This window comes from Pseudorca crassidens, chromosome 18 (genome assembly GCF_039906515.1).
Source record: "Pseudorca crassidens isolate mPseCra1 chromosome 18, mPseCra1.hap1, whole genome shotgun sequence".
Taxonomy (NCBI): Eukaryota; Metazoa; Chordata; class Mammalia; order Artiodactyla; family Delphinidae; genus Pseudorca; species Pseudorca crassidens.
Window position 1 is genome coordinate 68,116,223 of NC_090313.1, and position 12,768 is coordinate 68,128,990.

General features: G+C 42.5%; 1 protein-coding gene across 2 annotated transcripts; it reads right to left on the reverse strand.

The window, feature by feature from the left end:
* Positions 1–582: 582 nt before the first annotated feature.
* On the reverse strand, positions 583–12,507 carry CCNA1 (cyclin A1). Of its 2 annotated transcripts, XM_067713287.1 has the most exons (9): positions 12,315–12,507; positions 11,644–11,829; positions 8,522–8,768; positions 8,211–8,335; positions 7,318–7,541; positions 5,794–5,998; positions 4,719–4,832; positions 3,689–3,822; positions 583–3,381 (listed from the first exon to the last, which is right to left on the reverse strand). In XM_067713287.1, exons 2-9 carry the CDS (start codon positions 11,806–11,808, stop codon positions 3,330–3,332), a joined length of 1,266 nt encoding a protein of 421 aa, XP_067569388.1. In that variant the 5' UTR covers positions 11,809–11,829; positions 12,315–12,507; the 3' UTR covers positions 583–3,329. The 2 variants fall into 2 exon arrangements, with proteins under 2 accessions (XP_067569388.1, XP_067569389.1); XM_067713288.1 differs by lacking the exon at positions 3,689–3,822.
* Between the last annotated feature and the right edge of the window lie 261 nt (positions 12,508–12,768).

Here is a 12,768-nt window from a genome sequence, read left to right on the forward strand (position 1 = left end):
TACTACATTTTCTTTATCCATTCATTCAGTATTTGTCAATGGACAGATAATTTTAAGAACCTTTGAATAATTTTCAAAACACAATGCCCAAAGGATTCTCCTATATATAATACTTATATTTACCTTGGGGTCTCAATTCCTCTCAAAAACCCAGTGCCAAAGGGTTATAAATTTTTAGCATTCTATACTGTCAGACGTTAGTAATCAGAACTTTAGTTTCTCTTGAATGTGATAATAGAATCACTAAAAGCCTAATAACATCTCAGACATTTTTAAGTATTCCAGAAATCCCTCTTGTGTCAATATTTAATATATAGTCAGTCACTATCTTGGTGATTTGCATTAATGGCATTTAACAGCTTACCCACAGGGGACCCAAGGAAGACAGCTGTTGCTTGCCTGGGTGACCCCTCCTCTGTCTGGGTACCAGGGCAACAGCTATAATATCAATTGCATCTAAGCAGTTAGGAATCTTGCTTAATATAATCTGAAGGATTCTTTAAGTTCAGAACACTGAAATAATTGGATAAGACTATGAAAAACTTATACAAAATTTACTAACAGATAATTTAAACATAGCTGTACAAATCAAATTATAAATAACATAGAAATTAAAATGTAGATCAGCTTGGGTAAACATTAATTAATCCTTTTTCCCTAGGACAGCATTTCCGATCCGTGTTCCTTGAAACATTAGTGTCCTTTTAAACATTGACAGGTTTGTGTAAAGAACATTTTCTCTAGTCAAGTACATTTGGGAAATACTGTTTATTCCTACCTCTTAGGCTTCTGGGTGAGTCTGGGGCCTCCCCAAAACAGACATCAAGACAGGAGTAGATGTGCAAGAAATTTATTGGGGGAACACACCACCTATGAGATAAAAAGGGGAGGAACTGGAGGAGGAAGGGAGAGCCTCCCGATCACGATGCTGGTCCGACGCCTGTGAAGGAGAGAAGGGAGAAAGGAGGGCTGCATATGAAGAGACCCTGACTATTGTACGGTGCTAAGAAAGTGTTCAGAAGGGTGTTTAGGAGACCTCTCTTGTGAATCCTCTTAGGCAGATGGAGGAATATGTAAAGACAGCAGAGCCCTGGATGTGCCTCTCAAAACAGCCACTGTGTTCCCCATTCTCATCTAAGACATGCCTTTTGTTTCAAGACCCTAATGACAGTTTTCCTGTATCATCTGGTTTCTTATACTGAAATGAATGTAAGAATTATGAAGAGAGTGAACTTTGTACAATACATGGATACCATATACTCTTACCTCCAATTGCGATTTTTTCCTTTTAAACTTATTTTATCCAAATGTACTTTGAAAAGCTTTATGCTTCCCAGCAATATCACTTTAGATTTGATTAACTTGAGGGCTAGTGATCGCCTATAAAAGGTATAATCCATTCATTCATTCAACAAAATATTATTGAATCTCTAGGATGAAGCCAGATGCTAGGAGGACAGGGATGAAATGTGTGCTCTAGGAGGGGAGACAAGACAAGTAGAAGCCAGTTATCATGAGAGACATTTACCCTGAGGCTGATGGGGTTGTGAGGCCAAAGGCTAGATCTAAAGAATCACCTCAGAGGTTGCCAAGCAGTAAAGGGAAGTGGGAAATGTTTAGAGAGAGAGATCAGCGTGTGGGAGGGAGTAAAGGAAGGGGGAACAAGGCGATCAGGGAACTAGAAGGGACTCGGCACGGTTAACTAAAGCAGAAGCTGTTAGAGCGGAGTGGGCAGGGTCTGGCTCATTCAAGAGCCTGCATGCCCCCATCTCATCCCGGTGGTGATGCGGAATTGAAGAATTCGACGCAGGAAAGAGATGCCATCAACTTCATTTCAGAAAACCCTGGAAACAGGGAAAAGGAAACTGAAGAGCCATCAGGAGGTTGCTACAGTGAGGGGTGCATATGAGAAATGACGGGAACGAAGCCAAGGCAGTGACAGCCGGAGCACGAGGACAGAGATGGATTCAGGCATCGGGAAAATAACCCCTATTACGTTTTCTTTCTGTGAGACATTCTACTTTGATGTATCATCTCAACGTTATGCATCTTTCCCAGCCCTTCTCTAGCCCTAAATGTCAGAACTGCCACATCACATTGTCCACTCCAAACAGATACGTCAATCTTCCCACTTCCCTGGCTCTTGCTTTCAGTGCTCGCCGGGGAGGAAAAGAGAGGAAAAATAAGGCTGAAATGAGATGCTATGCCATTATTTTAAAGGCCTAAATCCACATCACCCCTTTCTGTGAAGCAGAACACACACCGCCAGAAGGCCAGTGTGCCTCCAGGGCTACTAATCTGGAGATTAACAAAATTTCTATTCAATCCCCAGTAAGCACCACTCTCCCTCAAGGCCAAGTCTATTCTTGATTTGCCTACCAATCTTTAAAAGAAAGTTCAAACAGTGTGTTTTTGCTTCAGTTTTCCTTATCTTGTGTACTATGTAAGTGCTGCTGAAAGGAGCCATATATGAATATGTAGTGAGTTGAACTGTAGGATCCTGAATGATTTGAGTTTGAGCTGCATTTAGCATGGATATCTCCCAAGGGATGAATATGAGAGATTAGCTTAATTATTCTGAGGTCCCATCCTCTGGTAAAATTTTCTTTTTCTACCTCTCTGAGCATCTTCTAGGGCTAAAATATATGCTTGATGAGTGACTAAATCAAAACTGGATGTTGACATAATGGTATCCCTTTACAAAGTAAGCATCATTTCCCTGACTTAGAATTAAATGTAAATTACCTCTCAGAGTTACCCGACCAATTCAGTCCTCAACCCACTGTCTTTACTGCCTAGGGTCCAATAGAGAAACTAGAATAGACCGTGCTTGTTTACATCCCTTCACTAATCTGTTTAGGCTTGGAGTTCATCCCTTGCCAACTTATGGAGACCTACCTGAGGAGTAAAAAGACAGGAAGGAAAGAGTCTCCGAGTAGCTATTTACCACACATGAAAGTCTCTGGATTCCTCAGAACACTTCATCCTAATAGCATGCCAGATTTATAAAACCAACACAGAAGCGTTCTTGAAATAAAGATGACATTTGTAATACTCTCAACTAAAATTCCAGGCAGGTGTGTCAGCCATGGAAATCAGTAAATAAGCCTAACACGTGGTCAGAAGGCAAGTTGTTTATTCTTTAGGAAGTTTAGACTATATTACAAGCTACCAATGTCTAAGAGAACCTCAATACATTTACATTCTAAAAAATATGTCATCTATATCATAGCAACACTAGTTTGACCCAACCTGCAGAAACCTATAAAAATCAAGACCAATTCTGTTGATCTGGAGATTAAGTTCTGAAAGCGCTTCGGTTCTGAAACTTATCGTAGAGGAAGGACTGCGGGTGGTTCCACGAGAGACACGTGCATGTACCTGAAATAAGACCCAAAGCAAGTTCAGCACAAGCCAAGGACTTTGGTTTCATAAAATCTCATGTGGGCCACAGAAAACTTTCTAGTAGTTTTAACAGAAAGGAAGGAGCTGGCTGACTAGATGTACTACAATGCTGACAAGTTATAAATCTAGGCCCCTCCAAACTGATTTTCTTGATTTGACATGAAACCTTACTCTTCCATCCTCGCACCAGATATGCAATTTGTTGTGTTTTTAATTCTGAAATTACTATCACTCGTTAAAGCTTTAAATAGTGAGCCCAGGTAAGAGAATCTCAGGAGCTTACTTTGAAGCCTTGTACTTCTCCCTAATTGCTTGCTGAGGTCGGTGGGGAATACCCAGGCACACTTTATGTAGCTCACTCAGGCAAGGCACAATTTCACTTAATGAATAGCCTGTAAACGTAGCAAGGGTTTCTGGCTAATCAAAACAAAAGACAAAAGAAGAAAATTGCATCATACAGCTTTATAAGATATCAGAAATCTGAAGATAAAACGGTGAAATAAAGGAGATTAATCACTTAGTGAGTATCCATGTTCATCTCAAAAGAAACTGTAATCCTTCCTCAGAGTCTTTAGAAATAAGATATTAGGAAAAACAGAATTCTAAATTTGCTCACATTGTACAATTATAATGCTCAATTTGGGGACAGTTTATTCTCTCATGAGCAGGATTTTTTACTGGCCTCTAAAGGGCCTCTACTTACCTGTACACTCTATTTAAATAGCATATGAATGAGTCTTAGCCAAATTCAGAATAAAAACTAAGAATTCTAGAAAAATAAAAGTAGATGCCCCACTCTTGTAGCACAAAGTGAGCCTTCAGAACCAAATCTAAGGGGCCCATCTCTAATCTTGCCAACCGTCACAAGCCAAGAAGCAATGCTAACTGCCCTGTTCCTTTGAAAGCCTGATACAACCTCTGACCATCCTAACTAGACCCAGGTTATTTTACACAGAGGGGAAAAGTCAACATCTTTTGCCTTGAAGTGGTCAATGCTTATACTACAACAGCCCTCCTTGCATAAAGGTGGGTGTTGAGGTTTCCAGACCTGCTTCCATTCAATGAGCTTGCCACCACCATCCCCTTGACTTCCTGCAACCTCTGCTCCCCAGTGAGCTAAGCCACTGAGTCCAAGCCATGAAGACTGACCTGCAGTACTCAGCGGCACTTTGTAGTCTGCTGGCAAGGCAACCAGTTCCTTATTAAACTAACTCTCCTTCACAAGAGGCCAGCCCATTCTAAGCCTTCAGGGTTACTGAGCAGACTTTAGATAGGCCTTGAGGTTCATCTAGAAAGAAGCAACAAGCACTTACCCAGAAGTACCTGTTCACAGTATAGTTTGCCAGGCAGTAAGCAGCTGCAGCGATCAGTGAAGGAAGGTATTTCAAGAACGGGTCAGCTTCAAGGAGACTCAGTTCTGCTACATACTAAGCACAAGAGAGAAAATCTCATTGGAATTAGGAATTTGACTAAGGTTACAAGCAAACCTAGAAATGTCAAGGGGACAAACTGTGTCATCTTTGTTCAGTGTGCATCTAGTGATGAGCGCAGAAATAGATGCTCAAAATTATTCACTGGGTTAGTAATTGCTATGCCTGTCCATAACCAGAATAACATTTACGTTGTAATGAATTTCAAGTAAATTTCAAAACGGATAGGCAAGTATTTGGCCTAACCATACAGTATACGTGATGGGTTACTTATACTATAGTAGTTCAGGTTTATGCTGGTCAAGTAGCATTGCTCTGGCCACTGGAGCAGACTAGAGCCTTCAGCCAAAGGCAAAAATATGTCCATGTTAAAGCTATTAATTTATCAGGCAAATACATGCAGTTCATAGGCTAGAACAGTACCAGTGGGAACTTATCAAATTAAAAGAAACATATTGGGAAATTTATAGAGACATCCTTATTACTCTTTGCATGGCATATAAATACCAGATATATTAGATCATTATGGATGGAAACCAAGTTTTCCAAACCAATACTTTAGTGCCTTCAACTAAAGTTTAGAACTCCAAATGACCAAATAGTGCTTCATTACTTAACAAGTTAGGATTAGATTAGAGCCAAATAGAGCCATATTTATCTTGTTCCCATTCTGTAAACCTAAGAGGTATTGCTTGTATGTGGTCTGTATATAACAAGAGAACAGTTTCCAAGCTTAAATTTTTTCTAAGACCTGGGTGATTAGACAACCCGTGTCTGCCAAACACGATTAATAGCAATGTCTCGTAAGCAAAAGTCATGTTCTTAGAATTAGTTCTCTTCCAGTTGCCAAAAAGCTTTTCTGGGCCCAAGGCAAAGAACTGAAAAGGAAGGAAGAACTGAAGGAGGCTGCTTTTTTTATCCATTTGGCACTGAAGTTCTTGGAAGTCATGTGGCCTACCTTGGCCAGGTTCTCAGTCCTGACACACACCCCTTGCCTCCTTAAGTACTGAAGGAGAAACTGGTTGGTGGTTGGCACTGTCAGGTCAAAAGCCAGGACCTTCAGGAGCAGGTGTTCCATTCTCAGCAGTTGTTGTTTTGTGTAGGTATCATCAGTTATAAAGACAAACTCATCTATTCCAGGTGGATATATTTCTTCATATTTCCTACAAAAGGGAAAGAGTTTGGGGAAGTAAAGCTTCGACCCTGTGCTCTCCCTCTTGTGCTGTCACAACCATGCCTGTCACATGGCCCTTGCAGACTTAAATATCACTTACAAATCACGAAATGGTACAGGTGTGAAAAGAGGAGGAGCTTGTTTCCAGAACAAGAACATGAGTATGACAAGGATATGTCGTACTTACTGCTACGAGATAGTAAAGAAACAATTTCCAACTGGGAGTTTTAGGTTTTGGCTTCTGGTATGCTGAAAGATTCTGAATGACAGACATGTGGGTGAATTCCTCTTAATTCTATAGACTTCAAATCATCTTTTGTTTTTGTTTTTGCGGTACGTGGGCCTCTCACTGTTGTGGCCTCTCCCGTTGCAGAGCACAGGCTCTGGACGCGCAGGCTCAGCGGCCATGGCTCACGGGCCCAGCCGCTCCGCGGCATGTGGGATCTTCCCAGACTGGGGCACAAACCCATGTCCCCTGCATCGGCAGGCGGACTCTCAACCACTGCACCACCAGGGAAGCCCCAAATCATCTTTTGGAAAAGAATGTTATGTTGAACACATGGTAGGAAAAAACTCCTTTGGTCTTAGATTTTTTTGAAAGATCATGTTCAGTTTTCTCTATTGAATTAGCAAAAGATGCTATGTATCCAAGAGATAGATAATGATACAATTTCACAGTTATCGATTCTTTGGTTTTGTTTCTCCTTTCTGTAGGGAAATGTTTGCAATATTTTAGGCATTAATAAGTATTATGTCTGAGACCAGAAGAATAGAAAGGAAACTACCATTCACTAGCAGGTCACTTATTTAAAAGAATATTAGCCACAACCTAGCCCTTTTCTACACAATTAGATATTGTTATGAATGATTGATAGTAACAGGGACCAGCTAAAATAGCTTATTCACTATAACCAAATAAACTGTGTTATTATGAGTCACTTGCTAGATCATGAAGAGAAGACTTTTATGTAACCAAAATCTCTTATAATAGGACATTTACTCATACTAGAATACAGCCAAAAGACTACACCACAAAATAGTTAAATTGGATCCTGAATTTGAGCTGATGGCTGCCTTAGTCATGATATTGAACTTCTTGTTAAGAGGATCTTAAACATCCAAATGGAAAAGTGAACATATGGTAAGACTCAGATTCTCAGTAAACACTGTAAAAATGATGACATTCTATCAAAGGAGGCATGAATAAGTTTTACTTATCGAGCACTGCATTCCTCCAATAAATGGGAACGGAAATCAAGTGTTTTGACAGGCTGAAGTTTCACATTATTTGAGCTGAAGATCACTTACGAAGCCAGGAGAAGAGCTGCTGTTCCTACAAGCTGCAGTTTCCCTCTCAGAACAGACATGCAGGAAAGAAACCTGTCCAGGAAGTTGACGGCCAGGTAGAGAGTCTCTGCCCGAAGCTTATATTCTTCTCCCACCTCAACCAGCCAGTCCACCAGAATTGTTCGCATGCCTTCTGTGATGTCTGGTTGTTTCCTCATGTAGTGCACTTTGGGCATGTGTCTTATCTGTTTGGGGAAAGAGTTTTGATATTCAAATAGTTGCTATGTTAGAAAGATTACACCACAGAACAGTTGCTATTTTAAAAAATCTCATGAGCAAAGGTTAGCAGGAAACTCAGTCAAGAGCCAGATAAATCTTTACCATGATATGGAAGAAAGTGAGAAATTCTGGTTCTGTAATGCAATTAGTTAACAGATGACTTAAAGGAGGGGAAAAATGGCAATAATCATTATCCCCAAGAGTGAAATACTTAACATACAAACCCTTTTTTTTTTTTTTTTTTGGCGGTACGCGGGCCTCTCACTGCTGTGGCCTCTCCCGTTGCAGAGCACAGGCTCCGAACGCGCAGGCTCAGCGGCCATGGCTCACGGGCCCAGCCTCTCAGTGGCATGTGGGATCTTCCCAGACCGGGGCACGAACCCGCGTCCCCTGCATCGGCAGGCGGACTCTCAACCACTGCGCCACCAGGGAAGCCCCATACAAACCCTTTGAGTCAAAGAGAAATAGTCCAAATAACTGCTACTCACCTCACAACTATTATTTTTCATAAATGTTCTCATGTTTAGATGTCACAAGAATGCCATTCACTAATGGTTATGGCCAAGAGTGTATAACTATCTTAATATGAAGTGCTTGGGGTGCTGGCAAATGAAGGAGAAGTTGGGAAAACTCACTTCAGCTTCTCTAAGGTACTGATGAATTTCTTCAGCATATTCAGTCACATTTATCACATCTGTACCAAAATCTGATGCATCTTCAGACTGGGAGTAGAGAGATGAATCTACCAGCATAGGGGAAACTGCAGGGGGTTCAACAGTATCAGGTAAGAACATTTAATTTAAAAACTAGTTCCATCCACTAACCCTCTACAGGCAGTTGTGAAAATAGTTACTACTCAGGGTGTTCTCTTGCTAGTTATATGCTACTAAATGCTGCAGATGATTACAAAGACAGGGTACCATCAGCCACAGATGAGTCCCATTACCTGTGTTAAAATCCAGCAGGAAGTGAAGGTCTGACTTGAGTGTTCTGGTGTCTACTTCATAGGCATCCTCAAATGCCATCCCCTCTCGCCCTGTGCAGCTGTCTCTGTCGCCTTGCTCAGGCTTGTCCATGTACATGTCAAATCCTTGCTTGGCTGGCCCCTGAACCCCGCTGGCAGACAGCGCTTTCTTTCCAGCTGGAGGGAAGACATTTTCTGACCCAGAGAAAAACCTGAGTGCTGTGATCCCCTAGAAAAGGGTTAAGTTTCTTGTTAGAGGCCACCCCGTAGCCCTCATAGGTGCTAAGAACCCATGTGACTCAAACCAGCAGGCTGGAAAGATGAGAGGAATCTTAAATTGAAATATCTATGTCTGCAATTGAATTTCAGAAAATGAAGCTTCCCAAGGATGACTTTGCCCTTATCTTCGTCTACATTTGACATTTGGGAAAGGAGCTACCTAAAATTTGTCATCTTCCTCATGTATTTATCAAAGAGAACTCAAGATTATAGAAAAAAAGTAAAACTATAGCTCTCCTCCAAAGTGAACTAGGTACCACATGTGGATGGAAAATTGTAAATCAGTTTTTGTGCTTGTAGCATGACAGGCTTTTATACCAACCCAGCAAGGTTCTTGACACATAGTTACTGAGTTCCTATTGTCCTCCTTAAATAGTTAACTTTTAGTCAACAGGCTCCTGTAAAGGTCCCATTTAAACCTAGTTACTTAGAAACATGATGATTTTAGAAATGCATACTATGCATAAATTCTCCTATAAGATGTAGAACCTTATTATATGACATAATGAGAATAATACATGAGGTTCTGGACATTTTTTAAATACAGCCAATAGTATTTTCTCAGCAAATTAGATGTGGGGTGGAAGAAAAAGAAGGGTCAAGGATGACAAAGGTTTTGGGGTTGAATTACAGGAAGGGTGGATATTCCATTTACTGAGATGAGGAAGACTCTGGGAAGAGCAGTCTGGGGCCAGTGTTGGTGTTTGGTTTCGCCTAAGTTTGAGATGCCTACTGCATGATCCAAATGGAAACATCAAGTAGGCAGCTCACCATGTGAGCCTGCAACATAGCTGAGAGGTCCAGACTGGAGATAGAAGAAGGAGTCATCAACAGATAGATGGTATTTAATGCCAGGAGACTTGAAGAGATTGCTAAGGGAGTGCGTGCAGATTGAGATCAAATACTAAGCCCTGGCACACTCTAGCTTTTAGATATTGGATGAGGAAGAACCAAGATATTGAGGAGGTGTGGCCAGTGAGCTAGGTGGGAAACCAGGAGAAAGCCGTGTTTTCCAGGCTGAGAGAGAAGAAACTATTTCAAGGAATAAAGAGTGATCAATAGTGTCAAATGCCGCCAATCAGTCAAGTAAGGAAAGGATTAAGAATTGAGTCAAAGACAACAAGAGAAGAATTTGAGACAGAGTATTCATTCAACAAACACTTGCATGCTACCCTGTCCAGGCACTATTCTAAACACTGGAAATACAGCACAAAACCTGATGTGCAAAATCCTCATCCTGATGGAGTTTACAGTAGGCAAACTCTCAAGAAACACTGTCGTGAATGGGACAGTTGCTGCCAAGAGCTTTGTAGCTGAAAGGTTTTTAAGACTGAAAAAAAAAAAATCACAATATATTTGCATGCTTCTGGGTTTGACCCAGTAGAGAAAAGAAAACTGAGAAAGAAGAGCTGATGGAATGATATCCTTGAAGAGGCAAGAGGGCATCAGGTGTGCTGCACACATGGGGGTTCACCTTACATGAGAGCAGGGACACATGGGTCACGAAGCAGGAGGGGGATGGCAGAGTATATGATACATGGGAGCATGTGGAAATTCTCTTCTGGGTGCATCTATATTTCTAGGAAAACAGGATATAAAGTTATTAGCTGAGAGGAAGGATGGAGATAGAGGCTTTGGAGGATAGAGAGAAGGGAAAGTATAAGATAGACGGTTTCTAGAAGAAGGTTGTAGAGGAATAGAACCGGGAAATGTAGAGGTAGTGCCTGGCAACATAGAGGTTAGCTAACGGTTATGAATTTAAAGTGAGCATAGGAGTAACTACCAATTCATGAGAGGTTTTAGACTTCAAGTTTAAAGAAGTAAACATCACTAAGCAAATTAAGTTTGTTAAAACCACCTTTACTCAGTTTTTTCCAAAGCTTGTAACAGATTACTTTGGGTAATTTTCTCCCATAACTAGATGCCACCAAAACACAGATGCCTTGAACAGTCAGTAGATGAGTCAGTAGATGAGGCTTCTGACCTGGCCTCCATCATGGCTTTTTTTGGGGGGTGGGGGGTTCTTAAACCTCTCAAATTTTCTCACCTATACAATGGAAAGAATACCTGCCCACCTATTCCACTGTACTATTGCCAACTTCATTCCACTATAGATGTGCAGTACAGGCTTAAGGCACAGTTATGAGAAGCTTGCTTAATAACATACTTGAGGAATATTTTTTTTAATTTCAAAATTCATTCTTAAGGATCCAAACTCCTCATTCGCATTTTAAGTGTCTGAATTTGTTTACAGTCTGTTAAGGGAGGTACCTTTGATCAGTTAAGCACAAGCAACTGATATCAGATGGCCCATGATCCGTTTGCCTAACTGTCCTTTGTCCCGAGGAGAAGCCGACTTTTGAAGCATGCATTTGGAGGTAATCTAGTATAGCTGATCCAATCCTGATTCTAACACCATCACCAATGAGCTTAACAAAGGTTATCCAGGATGCTTCAGGCACAGCCTAGATCAATCTGAATACCACTCCAATCTGGAAGATCCCCAGTTCCGTAGTTTATTTTGGGGCATTCACATTTCCTTTTAGCCCAGAACTTAACTGACTTTACACATACTTGACCTAAACAGTACGTGTTATTTCCTTGATATTGGCAAAATAAGAAAGAAAATTATTCATGTTTCTAGCTGGAAAAGGGACCTGACAATGTGATCTTTAAAAAAAAAAAAAAATGTCCCTATAGTCCAGATTCCATGGTTGAATACTCAAGAAGAGTTTGGAGGTAAAATTTCAAGAGAAACCCACCTCCCACCAAGACATGAGAGCCCTTCTCAGCGAGCAGCCTTCCCGGCTCTTCTCAGGCATTACCTGGCCACAGGTCCTCCTGTACTGCCCATTCTCAGTTAGCACCCCTAGTACTGTTCTTTGTGGCGGATCCTGGCCAAGCTGGGCTCTGGTTATCATCTGACAGGCATCAGGACCTCGGGACACGGGAGCCAGCACTACTCCACTCTTGGAGCTGCTGAGATGCATAGCCTCAGTCTCCACAGGCTACTGCTAGCAAGGAAGGAGAAACAGACAAGCTGGTTAGTCAACCTCTTCCACCAGGGGCTCCAAGGATGCAGTGAATCTCCAGGAGAGAGCACTGTGACAGATATCTTCCCTGCAATTATTAGGGCTGAAAGGGCCTAAGCCACCGTGCGAGCGATCAAAGCTGCTTTGAACCAAAACAGTGATTTGAATCTCTCCAGGCTTTCTTCCAAGATCTGGCTGACAGCTGGTAGGAGAGAGAGAGACGTCTGACAAACCTCCAAGCCGAGACGCTAAGCCCCACGTTAATTGGGAGTCCAAATCTACAAGCCCGTGTCTTTCCGGGCTATTATGCTTATTCGTCACCCCACCAACCCCCTGCCTGCAAACAAATGACCCAGGATACATCACTGTGGGAAAGTACGTCCCTTTCCAAGTGATAAGCAGGGTGCTCTTCCGCGGCCCTCCTCCCACAAGTCAGAAGTCCCCAAAACCTGCTTGGAACCCACAGCGGGCCTCGCTCTTCTCCGTCTTATATCTTTATACATCTGTCTCAAACAATTAGCAAGTGCACACGAAGACTGGGAATGAGGAGCCGCCGAAGGGGGCGGGGCGGAAGGAGACAGAGATGTTAATAGATTCCAGTCAGGGAGCCAGAGTCCCAGCTTTGGTGGCCCAGCGCTCAGAGCTATTTACTTTCAACACCTCCTCCCCGCGTCTGTCAAATCGGCCAATCAGCGGAGCTCCTGGGCCTCGCGGGGCCGTTTCCATGCCAACCGCAGGGGGCGTGCGCGCTCTGAGGCCGCATCACTATGGCGTCCCCTCACCTGGCATGTTCTGGGCGGACGCAGGCGACTACTGGGCGTTCAGAGCCGGGTGGGGCCAACCGGCGACGGGCCCCGGCTCGTCCTACCCGGACCTGCTCGGGCGTGCTTGGGCGTGCCTGGGCGGGCGGTCGCCGTG